Source organism: Salmo trutta, chromosome 18, assembly GCF_901001165.1.
Source record: "Salmo trutta chromosome 18, fSalTru1.1, whole genome shotgun sequence".
NCBI lineage: Eukaryota > Metazoa > Chordata > Actinopteri > Salmoniformes > Salmonidae > Salmo > Salmo trutta.
The window spans coordinates 25,423,171-25,436,971 of NC_042974.1; the positions used below are offsets into that span (position 1 = coordinate 25,423,171).

Consider the following 13,801-nt stretch of genomic DNA (forward strand, 5'->3'; position numbering starts at 1 on the left):
GTCATCATCAGATAGACAGGGAGTTGTGCTGAATGGAACAGAGCCTCCCAGCCGTCTAAGCCCCAATGCTCCAGGGTAGGGGGTGGCCGAGTGCTACACAGCCCATTAGAAAGGACCTTTGGTGGTGGAGGGGGACAGCCAGTGAAGGATCAACAACGCACCCACGCCCAGTTTCTTAGTTCATGCCCCATCTCCTAGCATTCTATAAAACACCATTGTCCTGCCAAAAGATTAGGTCAGCTCTGGATACCGGTTAACTGTTTGGCAGAGACATCCCTCCCTGTCACTAACAAAGGGGTTAGGGTTCAATCTGATGTGTGAGCGTGCGTGCGTGTGTGTGTGTTTCTGTGTAGATGGGATTGTGTACGTCAACGATGACCTTTGCCTCTGGTTTATCTCTTCTCTCACTGTTCCAGTCAGAGTTCAGTCAGCCCCACTGATTCCTAGATTCGCATATTGTAAATATCACATATTACATTCTTTACTAGATAGTGTATGTTGCTATCTTAATCACAATGAGGAGACACAGTTTCAGTCAAGTGAGTGTAATAGCACAAAAATATATGCTAATGTCAGCGTTTAGACAGCTGTACTATCTGAAATGAGTCAAAGGTCAAAGATTTTGTTGATCCTTCACTGACTGTGGGGAACGTTGTAGGGGACATCTTCATCCTAGTTTAGAGATCAGAGGTGGAGGAAGCTTCTACATACCTTCTTATCCTGACTGAATAGGATCTCCCTGCTTAGAAAGTCATTGCTCTCTCTCTCTCGCTCTCTCTCATCTCTGATCCTCCTAGTGTCTCTATCTCGACTAACTGCCGAAGATCCCAGATCATTGTTCCCTAGATAAACTGTAAGTCTGTATCTATCCCCTTACAGCGTCTGATTACCAACACGCCACAGACCTGGAGGTTTATTCCAGGTCTGGGACCGGAATAGAGACAAGGGGAGGGAGGGGCCAGGCCAGGGCTGGAGGCAAGCTGGGCTGGAGGGCTGGGCGGCGGGCGGGCATGTGCCTCTGGGTAATCCCCCTTTAAATAGCCACAGGAAGGGATCCAGGGCAGTGCAGTTAACACCGTGGGAGCGCTCTGAGCCGACACACTGTACCACACACTCCTGGACGTGCAACACAGGAGGAGCAGGGAGAGGACTTTTCGGGACTTATCCAGAGTGGATCCTGGGACTATAGCTGAAAAAGTGGTCCAGGATGAACTTTGCCGCCCAGTTCATCTACGCCAACTATATCAGAGATGGATCGCCTAACAGAGTGGGATTCAGCGATAGTGATGAGAATGATCCCTTCTGGCAGAGGTGGGACTCTACAGATTCATCACCCACCCACTGTACCCCATTAGACACAGAGGGATTTCCCACCCGAGCCCTGGCTGCAGACGTACCCCCCCAACACCCTAAGGAGCCAAATACTCCTACTGCCGCTTCTACTGTAGTGACTCCTGCTGTGGCTCCTACTGCACCTCGTGCTGCACCTCTTCCTGTTCTCCTTCATCCTTGTTCTGCACCTCTTCTCTCTCCCCAAGGTCAACTAACCCCACCATCCACAACCTCCACTCTCCACCATCTTCCTTCTCCTCATGCAAGGATATCTACCAAGTCCTCTAGAGCCACCAGCAAACCACTTCCTCATCATCCAGCACTTCCTGTCCCCAAATCTAACGCCATCTCCGATCCCTGTCCTCCTCCTCCTCCACCTGAAACAGCACCTCCACCACCTTCACCTCGAGCTTCCCCTGCTCTCCCCAGGTCCACAGTAGTAGCCAAGGCCCCCCTTAGCCGTGTCCCTGCCCCTGTGATACCCTCTCCAGACCCGGGGAACAGATTTCTCTTGCCAGCCTTCCACGTTCTGGTATGCCTCCTCCTCCGCCTGGTTCTATCCTTCATCCTCTTCTTCCTCCCCAGGTAAACAGACTAGACACAGGGAAGGACATAAAGATAGAGAGAGAGAGTGATAAAGGAGAGAGCGAAAGACAGAGAGAAGCTTGGAGTCTTCCACATTCTGAGACAGTAGAAAGGAGACGGAGAGGTGGTATTACTGAAAGAAAGTGTGAAGGATTAATGAGGCAAATGGTGTAGAAGGACATTAGTGTCATAGGGTTAACTGGGGGAATGGGGTGAAAGGGTAAAGCAGCTCTTGTGGCTGAGTAGACGATATTAATAGAACGACTGGTTGTAAAACAGGAAACGGAGCCAAATACATTGGATATTGGGGAAATAAAATGTCAACAGAGTAACTCCACCTGGTGGTTCTATGTGCTAGTGCTGTTTGTATCTTGACGTCTTTGCTATGACTTAGCTCTTGGAAATTCTGCCCATGTGTATACCAGTGGAGGCTGCTGAAGGGAGGACAGGTCATAATAATGTTTGGAACGGATTAAATGGAATGGCATCAAACACATGGAAACCATGTGTTTGAGATATTTGATACTATTCTGGTCCAACCATTACCACAAGCACGTCCTCCCTAATTAAGGTGCCACCAACCTCCTGTGTATACACAATGGAAACTTAAAGTGAAGTTATATTTTACCAGCTGGTTTGAATTATGACATACAGTCTATCCATTTCAGTAGTGCATATGTGAGCAAAACTGAGTGACTTTTGAATAGGAGTCTCCCCAAAACATAATATATCATACAATATCATGTATGTGAATGCATTAGGTTATTTAAATACAATTTAATGAATACCACATGTAGTTGCTATGAATATTTATAAAGCAATGTTAGTAGGTGAATCTAATCCCCGGTCTAATCTAATCCCTGTATGTCTTTATAAATAGAGCCTTAATTCTGAATGACCTGATTGCTGATAATATACAGTTGAAATCGGAGGTTTACATACACTTAGGTTGGAGTCATTAAATCTGGTTTTTCAACCACTCCACAAATGTCTTGTTAACAAACTATAGTTTTGGCAAGTCGGTTAGGACATCTACTTTGTGCATGACACAAGTAATTTTTCCAACAATTGTTTACACACAGATTATTTCACTTATAATTCACTGTATCACAATTCAAGTGGGTCAGAAGTTTACATATACTAAATTGACTATGCCTTTAAACAGCTTGGAAAATTCCAAGCTGTTCCTATCTTGAAACGCAGTGATTGACATCATTGGAAAATCAAAAGAAATCAGCCAAGACCTAAGAAAATAATTTGTGGACCTCCACAAGTCAGGTTCATCCTTTTGGAGCAATTTCCAAATGTTCATCTGTACAAACAATAGTACGCAAGTATAAACACCATGGGCCCACGCAGCTGTCATACCACTCAGGAAGGAGACGCGTTCTGTCTCCTAGAGATGAATGTTCTTTGGTGCGAAAAATCAAATCAGTTTGCAACTGAACATGGGGACAAATATCATACTTTTTGGAGAAATGTCCTCTAGTCTGATGAAACAAAAATAGAACTGTTTGGCCATAATGACCATCGTTATGTTTGGAGGAAAAAGGGGGAGGCTTGCAAGCAGAAGAACACCATCCCAACCGTGAAACACGGAGGGACTGGTGCACTTCACAAAATAGATGGCATCATGAGGAAAGAAAAGTATGTGGATATATTGAAGCAAAATCTCAGTCAGGAAGTTAAAGCTTGGTCGCAAATGGGTCTTCCAAATGGACAATGACCCCAAGCATACTTCCAAAGTAGTGGCAAAATTGCTTAAGGACAACAAAGTCAAGGTATTGGAGTGGCCATCACAAAGCCCTGACCTCAATCCTATAGAAAATTTGTGGCCAGAATTGAAAAAGTGTGTGCGAGCAAGGAGGCCTACAAACTCAGTTACACCAGCTCTGTCAGGAGGAATGGGCCAAAATTCACCCAACTTATTGTGGGAAGCTTGTGGAAGGCTACCTGAAATGTTTGACACAAGTTAAACAATTTAAAGGCAATGCTACCAAATACTAATAGAGTGTATGTAAACTTCTGACCCACTGGGAAAGTGATAAAATAAATAAAAGCTTAAATAAATAATTCTCTCTACTATTATTCTGACATTTCACATTTTCAAGCGAAAATCAAGTGGTGATCCTAACTGACCTAAGACAGATAATTTTTACTAGGATTCAATGTCAGGAATTGTGAAAAACTGAGTTTGAATGTATTTGGCTAAGGTGTATGTAAACATCCGACTTCAACTGTAGCTATGTATCCTAATTACCACAATAATGCAAAGGTTTGATTAACTATATTATCAATCCCATTGACTGTTACGGAAATGTTTGGACATTAAGTACTAGGTTTAACAACAATCCAACTAAATGCTGTACCAAGTTATTATTGAGTTACAGGATTTCGTCAAACTATCACTGATAATAAGCGTCTCTCTCATTTAACTTTTTTAAAGCATGTTACGTTTAATTACTGCGTGCCCCTAAAAGACTGCATTGAAATTATTCAAATTAGTCATTGTTTAATCAGAGATCAAATAAATCAAGCAGAGGTGAAACTCTGAGAACATGATAGGTGACTAAATGAAATCCAACCATTCCCTTCCCCTCTGTACCATCCAAACAGACAACAACATAAGAGCCGCGTGTGTGTGTGGTTAATAGGTCAAAACCTACAGCTATTTCCGTTGTCATCAGGGACAGCCAGTTGTACCTGGACATGGGAAGATCTCTGTGGATTATCTCCTATTGTACAGAGCACAAGGTTACTGCCATCACTCCCAGACTATGTAAAGCAGTGGCTAATCTATTCCCCACTTGTTCACACACGTACAAATCTTACTCCTGAAAACTCCACCCAGCCTATTAGCAATTCTCTCCTCCTGCTCCCTCTCATCACTCTAGTCCATTGCTGAGACCTTTGACCTGAAATACATGTGTAAAACGGTAAGAGCTGTATCCATCATTACAGACACCCAACCAGAGAGAGTAATTCCAAGCCCTGTTGATCTTCCTTTCTCCCCCAGCGAGGAGCAACGTCTTGGGTCAACTAAACAGGGCTGCTCCACCTCTTCCAAGAGTACCTGCAACAAGGATGCCCCCGTTTGTAACGGGGTTGCGGGCGTGCGGCCCACCCTCATCCACCCAGAGCGCCTGAAGGACTTTGGTATTGAGGAGGAGGAGTGCCTCAATGGGGAAGTCAAGACCAAGGTGACCAAGGTGGTGGGGGCCCCTGAGATCCAGCTGATGGACCCGCCCAAGACTAACAAGAAGAGAGGCAGCGAGAGCAAAGCAGTCACACCACCCAAGCCTGAATACCTCCGCTTCGATGACATCAGTGCTGCAGCCTTCAAAATCCAGTTGAGGATGCAGAAGACCCCCTGCATGGTATGTTCAGAGCCTTCAATACACTATCAGAAAAAAATGTACCAGTTAGAACCATAAAGGGTTCTTTGGATGTCCCTCGTCTGTAGGAGAACCCTTTTGTGTCCAGTTTAAGCCTTTTCACCAAAGGGTTCTTAAAGGATTCTTTGATGAGGGATAGGCGAAGAACCCTTCGTTTATTCTAAGTAGTACCTTTTTTTTTGAAGAGTAATAACTGTAGATGATGAACCCTGCTTCATATGCAGAAGCTTACTCGCATCGGGCTTGTTTGTGTTTCCCAGTACTCCAGACTATCCAAACAGTACGGCATGGAGATCTTCCTGAAGAAGGAACACCTCCACTACACAGGCTCAGTGAAGGAAAGAGGCGTTCTCTACGTGCTCACCTCCCTCAACCAGGTATGCATCACAATGCATCTCTCAATGCATTCCAGCTGGGGAAAAGTCCAAGCTAACAAGTAGCTGACAAGTTAACAAGTAGCTAACAAGTTAACAAGTAGCTAACAAGCTAAACAAACACTAATTACTTTAACAGTTAGCTAACTCCCATCCCCCTCCACAGGAGCAGCAGAAGAAGGGGGTGATTGTGGCTAGAGACTGTAGCTTCTCCATGGCCGTGGCCCACCATGCAGTGGAGTTGAGGATCCCAGTGTTTGTCATCATGCCAGCCAGCTGTGCCCAGCCCCACCTCAGGATGTACCGTGACTACGGCGCCATGGTAATCTCCTACGGCAGCACGGCCAGGGACTCCCTGAACCACGCCCGCCACCTGGCCAAGGAGAACGGATACCTCTGCCTGGAAGAGTAAGTCACCCTGGGGGCCAGTCCCATAGCTCTCCTTTGTTTTAAAACATGCACTGATGACAATGTGACACTAACACATGGGCACATGGTAATACTGGATTTCTCTCTCTATCTCTCGCTCAGGGATGATAGTGCCGTGTACTTGGCAGGACTGGGCACAGTAGGCATGGAGATCTATGAGCAGGTGCCCAAACTAGATGCAGTCATTGTGCCCGCTGGTGGGCAGTGTAGTCTACTGGTTGGCACAGCAGCCGCCATCAAACACCTCAACTCGCGCATCACTGTCATAGTAAGTGTTTCCTAACTCTGAATATTTGTTTAGTGCACTATTGTCGTAGTGAGTAAGTTGCAAACATGCTCTCCAAAATGTGGATCCCCATCATACTTAGCATAGCACTTAATGTCCACTAAATCGACAAAATAATATTGGGATTTATGTACCATTGTTCTCTTTGACAGGGAGTTGAACCAGAAGGATTCTCATTGCTACTACAGTCCCTCAAAACAGGCAGCCCGGTGATTAGAGAACTATACAGCACCCCCAACAAGAAGCTTTATGGAGGTACTGTGCACTTGTACCCCTGTAGGCTATATGAACCCATACCTACCCCCTGTGATATGTTTTTTTCTCTGTACTTTGTCTTTCGTTTTCTTAAATAGATTGTCATGGCACTGTACTCACTGAACTCAACGCCTATAACCCCACTCTCTATCCCCAGACCTATTTGAGCACTCAATGGGGACCCACACCTTCCATCTGGCTAAGACATTTGTGGATAAAGTCATCTCTGTCAGGTATCATTTACATTTAAGTCATTTAGCAGACGCTCTTATCCAGAGCGACTTACAAATTGGTATTACATCTCTATGGAAGAGGAGGGTATCTCACCACACATTTGCCATCGTCATAGTATTCCACATGTATGGACATAGTCACCCCTCTGTTCCCCAGTGCTGTGATTGTTGCCATGGCTCTATATTGGTAGCACTGATGCTCCCAAGGTTAGAAGCACCAAACAGTACTTAGCAGCAGTATTTAGGAACACCAGGGGCTCTATTAAATCCGTATCACGGAAGTTCAGCGTTATTGCGTGATTGACAATTAAAGATGATGTTCCCACAGTGGCGGAGACTGCATTCGCTTCAGCGATACAGATTGAATAGAGCCCTAGGCCTATGTGAATCCATATCTCCTGGAGGAGACCATTTCCTTTCTTCCAGTGCCTTCTTACCGGGCAAGTTACCAGGTTGTTAGGCAGCTAGGTAACGTGACTGGACATTTGCTTGTTATCAAACAAGTTAGCGGCCCGCAACATGGTTTCTGAAATGATAAAATGTGACCTGCGAATCCGCAATAGACAGGAAAAATGTTAGCTCCGGTCATCCATATTGAACAGTTTGGGCAAGAGGCTAGCAGTTCTATGCATTGTAAAGGTGCAACCATGGTACTCACAGGTGAGGTGCAAAGAGAAGTGAACACTGCCGGGTTACCTCCCTCTCCAACCAAGGTGCATGAATTGAGGAGCAAACAGAGTGCTAAAAGCAAAATTGTGTCTCTGCCTTAGCCTTTTGCAGCTAGAAAAGAAGGAGGCTTTTGTATATTGCTAAATGTTCTCCTATGGGTTTAGGGACCAATCACAATGGGAATACAACACAAAACATGATGTGATTATTTGCAATAATCTGACCAATAGGCGGCCATTTTGAAATATATAAAAGTCCCCTTTATTTTTATGTCTGTAAAATCTTGATCAAATCTAAGGGTCAAAGTTTGTTTAACTTTTTGTAATAAAGAAGCAATAAAGAAGCTTTTAAAAGTTGCTGAATTCCCTTTTCAATCTCACAGGTGAGGGGAAATTATACAATATATTGACTTTTCTTGCCGCAATATATCGGTGGCAGGGTAGCCTAGTGGTTAGAGAGTTGGACTAGTAACCGAAAGGTTGCAAGATCGAATCCCCGACCTGACAAGGTACAAATCTGTCGTTCTGCCCCTGAACAAGGTAGTTAACCCACTGTTCCTAGGTCGTCATTGAAAATAAGAATTTGTTCTTAACTGACTTGCCTAGTTAAATAAAGGTAAAATATATTCATATATAAAATATGATACAAATGTAACAACTTAACTTGTTGCTCCTAACGACACCAATATAATTTTGCCATTCAATGTATTATCTGGGTGAATATTTTTATTCTACAGCAAAATATTTAGGATCATATGGGACCAAGATGGTCGCAAATTAGAGCCCAGAGTGCAGTAAAGTGTCTCAATCATTGTCCTTTAGCACTGCTGTTGTTGTGGTGGTGTTGTTGTTGTTCTCTCTCTCTGAGTATCCCTGACCTTTTACTCTTCTCAACAGAGAGGAGGACTCTCTGGTAGCCATGCTAAGGTTCCAGGAGTTTGAACACTCCATGGTGGACACAGAGGGAGCCATGGGACTGGCGGCCATCTTGGCTGGTCAACTACCAGAGCTGAAGGGCAAAAGGTGGGTTAACGCATGGCTAGTGTGGGTTTCTGTATCAAAACATATGAGTGAATCCTTAGCCTTCAATTGACATCAATGCATGACTAAATGAAAATTCGACTTAAGGAAATTAGGATTCACCCATAGTGTCAAAAATGTAACCTGTTGATATTCCGATGAATTGAGTCTCCATCTATGTCCTTGTCTGCCCGCTGCAGGGTAGCTGTGGTGGTCAGCAGTGCTAACATGGAGTTGGACCTGATCAGACAGTGTGTTGACCGAGCCCTGGTTCTGGACGACCGGGTCAACAAGTTTACGGTGCAGTTGGGGGACCTTCCAGGGGACATGGCCAAGCTACTGGACATCCTGGCCCGAGAGGACATCAAGTGAGTTAAACACTAACATGTGAACAGATAGTTATGAACTATACTGTACATCTGAATATAAATACACTAGTGTATAAGCGGTTGATTACTCCCTATTTCTCTGAAACACACACACACACGTCAGAGTGTATGGTCAGACAGACTGACCGTAACCCAGTACTACCAGACCTTATTAATCACCTAAGTTCTGATATCTGTGCTGCATATGGATGGAGATAAGTGTTATAGTTAGATTATGGTGCGTATAGTTAGATCACTCACTCTCTCTCAGTGACGGTAATGCCTCTGTGCTCAATCTGGCCCCGTGACCCTGTTCTCCCCACATCCGATCGCATCAGAATAAGCCACAGGACAGGAGGAGGCTTTACCTGGCAGGATGTTCAGTCTGGACAGACAAATCCTCTGATACCAAGAACAATGTGAATGAAGTCTGCTCCTTTCTTTCTCTTCATACACTTTTTCTTTCTCTCGTTCTGTATGTTTACAGTGGCTTGCGAAAGTGTTCACCCCCTTGGCATTTTTCCTATTTTGTTGCCTTACAACCTGGAAATAAAATAGATTTTTGGGGGGTTTGTATCATTTGATTTACACAACATGCCTACCACTTTGAAGATGCAAAACATTTTTATTGTGAAACAAACAAGAAATAAGACAAAAAAAACAGAAAACTTGAGCGTGCATAACTATTCTATAACTAGTTGCAGACTCTGGGGCCTTTCAGAACAGGTGTAAATATACTGAGATCATGTGACAGATCATGTGACACTTAGATTGCACATAGGTGGACTTTATTTAACTAATTATGTGACTTCTGAAGGTAATTGGTTGCACCAGATCTTATTTAGGGGCTTCATAGCAAAGGGGGTGAATACATATGCACGCACCACTTTTCTGTTTTTATTTTATTTATTTTTTGAAACAAGTTATTTTTGTAATTTCACTTCACCAATTTGGACTATTTTGTGTATGTCCATTACATGAAATCCAAATAAAAATCTATTTAAATTACAGGTTGTAATGCAACAAAATAAGAACAACGCCAAGGGGGATGAATACTTTTGCAAGGCACTGTACATCTGTCATCTCTCAGTAATGCTTCTTTCCATCTTCTTTCTCTCTACCTTTCTCTCTCTCTCTCTCTCTCTCTCTCTCTCTCTCTCTCTCTCTCTCTCTCTCTCTCTCTCTCTCTCTCTCTCCATCAGGTTGTTGGATGTTTGCCACCGTAGACACAATGACAGAGGCGATCTCTTCAAGGCCCTGGTACAACAGCCTTACCCTCTTCCCCCAAAATCCCCTCAGCTGCTTTTCACACTACCGTTGCCGTGGAAACCCTGGCTCGGGTTGCCGCTGTGTTGGTAGTGCAGGGTAGTGTGAGATGAGTGGTGGATTCTTGGACCAGTGGTGGCAGACAGTGTCAACATGTGATTGATTTGGAAGTGGTTTATGACTGATTGAGGCGTTGCCTACTAATGTCAAGCATGATTTAGAAGTTCCAGATGTGTGACTTTAACTGACTGTAAAGTTGGCAGCTGTAAAACAAGTTATGTACAGGTATGTTATGTGAAGGTACAATATTATGCTACTACCACGTACCGGGTTAAGTCTAGTCATAGAAAGGAGACAGACTGGAATCGACAGGGACTTCAGATGCATTGAGTGTGTTGCGTCATGCTACAACCACGTAGCAATGGTATGTTCTAAACGTGTGCGAGTGGGTCAATGTATAATTATCTTAGAGATCATGTATTTACATTTCACAGACTGTGCGTGTGTGCGTGCGTGTGTGTGTGTGTGTGGCAGTGAGAGATGATTAGGATTAAATCTGTGGTGTGTGCCCACAGGTGGAGTGTGTGGTGGAGACCAGAGATAAGACACAGAGCACTCAGCTCCGCAGGACACTGTCTGAGCGCTATCCCACACTACGCTGGCTGGACCGGTGATCAACACTTGTCACGGCTCTCATCACGGCTCTCACTCTGAACACGCACACACACACGGACAAAGCATGCACACGCATGTATGCACGTCACTTGCAGACACACACACAGACACACACACAATTAAACAGACAATGAAACAGAAACATTGTGAATGTATATGCAAACTAACACATAACACATGCACTGAACTTTTTTGCTGCAAAACCACCGAATTGCAATTGCTTTTGAGTATCAGTGAGTATAATAAAGCCTTTTGAATAGTAGAGATTATACAGGGAGATAAACTTAAATACGGGAATACATGGCATTTACTGCATATGCTGCTCTGATGAGAAAACAATCATTTCACCCCATACTTCTGTTATTAGGGAGGTCAGGGGGTTCTTTTGGGCCAGTTTCCCAGACAACGATTAAGCCCAGCTGATCCTAACATAACAGTGGTAGTGACAATTAAAAGCATTATGTTCTGGAAATAAAAGTTGTTGATGATGATGATGACGCATTCAACGATTTTTCTTCATAATGTGTATGTCCAGTTCAGATGAGATAGGATCAGGTAAGGTCAGCCAATGGGATCAACTGCACAACGCATGTTATTCATAGTTGTGTTAGAGCATCTGCTATCTACCCATCAATTCACTTGATCGTGGGAACGAAATAAAGTGGGCTATTGTATAGAATCAGACCTGATCCTTTGACCCCCACTCCTTGCTGAACGAGAGAGGATGAGAAAGAGAGAGAGAGAGAGAGAGAGGTGGAGAGAGAGGGAGAAGGAGCGTGCGATGCCTTGAAATAAAAGTTACCTCATGGTTCAGAAGATGACATCTCATTGATTAATGGTTGGAGACAGTGCCAGAGGAGAGACGAGATGATTTAGACGGGCTAATTCCCTAAGTTCGTTAGCAGAGGACATTCTGACCCCGCTGTGCTACTTTGGCCTGGTCAGTACTAAGAAACTGCCCACTATATATCAATGAAGCAATCTAGACCTCCCAATGTCCTATACTTCTTACCAATCTACGGCTCCTAAGACAGAGAAACACGGCGTCATCGCCGAACCGAGTCAGATATTGATACTGAGATATTGCAAATGTCCCACAAGATTAGGTGCCTATGAACTGTCCCCGCAAGCTTCTCCAGTTTATCACCTGAAAGATGACCAGTTGTATCAAAATTAAGACAGTGATAGCTTTAATAGCTGGTACCAGTCTCGGGAACCAGACCCAAGGCAAGCTGGAGCATTTGAAAGAGACTCAACTGGAGCAACAGTGATTCAATAAACATCATGACAGTGCCTGGGGAGATATTAGCAGGAGGAGATGTTTGAGTGTAAGCTCTGTGTTAATCAAAGTAATCAAATGGATAGCTACTGACAGATAATTAATTACTCTCCTGTAATGGCAATAAATCCTGTGACACAGCCACAGAAACTGTGAGGGCAGAGACTGGCAGGCAGGCAGCGCTTCTCAGCCAGTCGAAATCATAAATCAGATGGCATAATTTTTATGGATATAAAGAAGAAAGAAATGTCAATTTGAAATGTCAATCAGTTTGAAGTGATTGTGTTAGCTGTGTTGTTGGCTAGCTCCTCTGAACAACATTGTCCTGGCGAGTGAGCACATTTTCTATGCCAGGCGAAATTGCACCTCATTAGCTCATTGTTATGGATGTATCCAAATTAATGTCACTAGAAAACTGCTTAAACAAATGCAAATGCAGCTATTTAATCTGGCTGGACTTTTTGACATTGCTAGCCAGTATGGCAATGAATCATTTAGAACGAACGACTGGGTCGCGTCTCTAGCAACCAAACCGATAGAACGAACGAGCAGCTGGCTTGGGTAGATTTGTGTTGGGACTATATCTTGTGAAAGGATGAAATAGTATGAATAAATGCACCAAAATAACGTTTTTATTGAAAACATGTCAATCCGTATTTGAATATGCTGGTAACCCGTATAAAAGTGATAATGCCCTCAAAGCTTGTGTTTGGAGGATATATTGGCACGGTTTGCCGGATCTCGACTTCGTCTCGGGCTTAACAACACCTGTGTCAATGTGTTCTTAAATTAATCAGTTATTCTGCACCCTGGCACAATCAGACGAGAGTGCTCTGAAATCGGAGTAGGTAGCCAGAGTGAATTTACAAATGCACCCAATATATCCTCCAAACAGTGGAGGCTCCTCAGAGAAGGAAGGGGAGGACCATCCTCCTCAGTGAAATTTCCTAAAAATAAAAATAGTGAAACACTAAAAAAGTTATCCCTTTTAGATAGAACTATACTAAATATATGAATATGTCACCAAATAACTGATTAAAGCACACTGTTTTGCAATGATGGTCTATAGTAAGTTCAACAGCACTCTCTGGGGTAGCGCCATGGTGTAGCTGGAGGACAGCTAGCTTCTGTCCTCCTCTGGGTACATTGACTTCAATACAAAACCTAGGAGGCTCATAGGCCTCACCCCCTTCCATAGACCTACATGGTAATTATGACCACTTCCGGAGGACGACCTCCAACCAACAAAGCTTTTGCAGTATGAACTGGATTAGGATCAGCGAATGAGTGTGTTGTATTGGGATTGTGCTGCAGAATAAGGCGGGACAGGGGTTCTATGTGTTGAGAAGCTTGGTGAGTTGGTGACATGATTGGATAGAGATTGAAAAGTGATAGTTGAGCATTTTTGGGACATTATTCGATTCAAATTAGTTTCTTAAAATTACCAGATACGGAGGAGTTTGATTATACATTGTTTTCTTGGTTTTAGAACTTTATTTTTGTGTCCAGTTAGTGCAATTTATTTGAATTTGCCTCGCTAACTTAAGTAGCAGCAGCTAGCTAGCTACCAGCTCCAGTGTGAAGTTTTTGCCTCCAGCGCTACCGCAAATTTTGATGACTTTTTGTTGAAGAACCC

General features: G+C 43.7%; 1 protein-coding gene across 2 annotated transcripts; it reads left to right on the forward strand.

Annotated features, from left to right (window-relative positions):
* The first annotated feature begins 1,056 nt into the window (after window positions 1-1,056).
* LOC115153063 (serine racemase) lies at window positions 1,057-11,380 on the forward strand. 2 transcript variants are annotated; one of them, XM_029698107.1, is made up of 11 exons: window positions 1,057-1,917; window positions 4,934-5,294; window positions 5,573-5,689; window positions 5,853-6,094; window positions 6,218-6,383; window positions 6,554-6,656; window positions 6,814-6,889; window positions 8,455-8,580; window positions 8,778-8,945; window positions 10,148-10,205; window positions 10,787-11,380. In XM_029698107.1, exons 1-11 carry the CDS (start codon window positions 1,208-1,210, stop codon window positions 10,883-10,885), a joined length of 2,226 nt encoding a protein of 741 aa, XP_029553967.1. In that variant the 5' UTR covers window positions 1,057-1,207; the 3' UTR covers window positions 10,886-11,380. The 2 variants fall into 2 exon arrangements, with proteins under 2 accessions (XP_029553967.1, XP_029553968.1); XM_029698108.1 differs by having other exon boundaries at window positions 1,057-1,311.
* The last annotated feature ends 2,421 nt before the right edge of the window (window positions 11,381-13,801 follow it).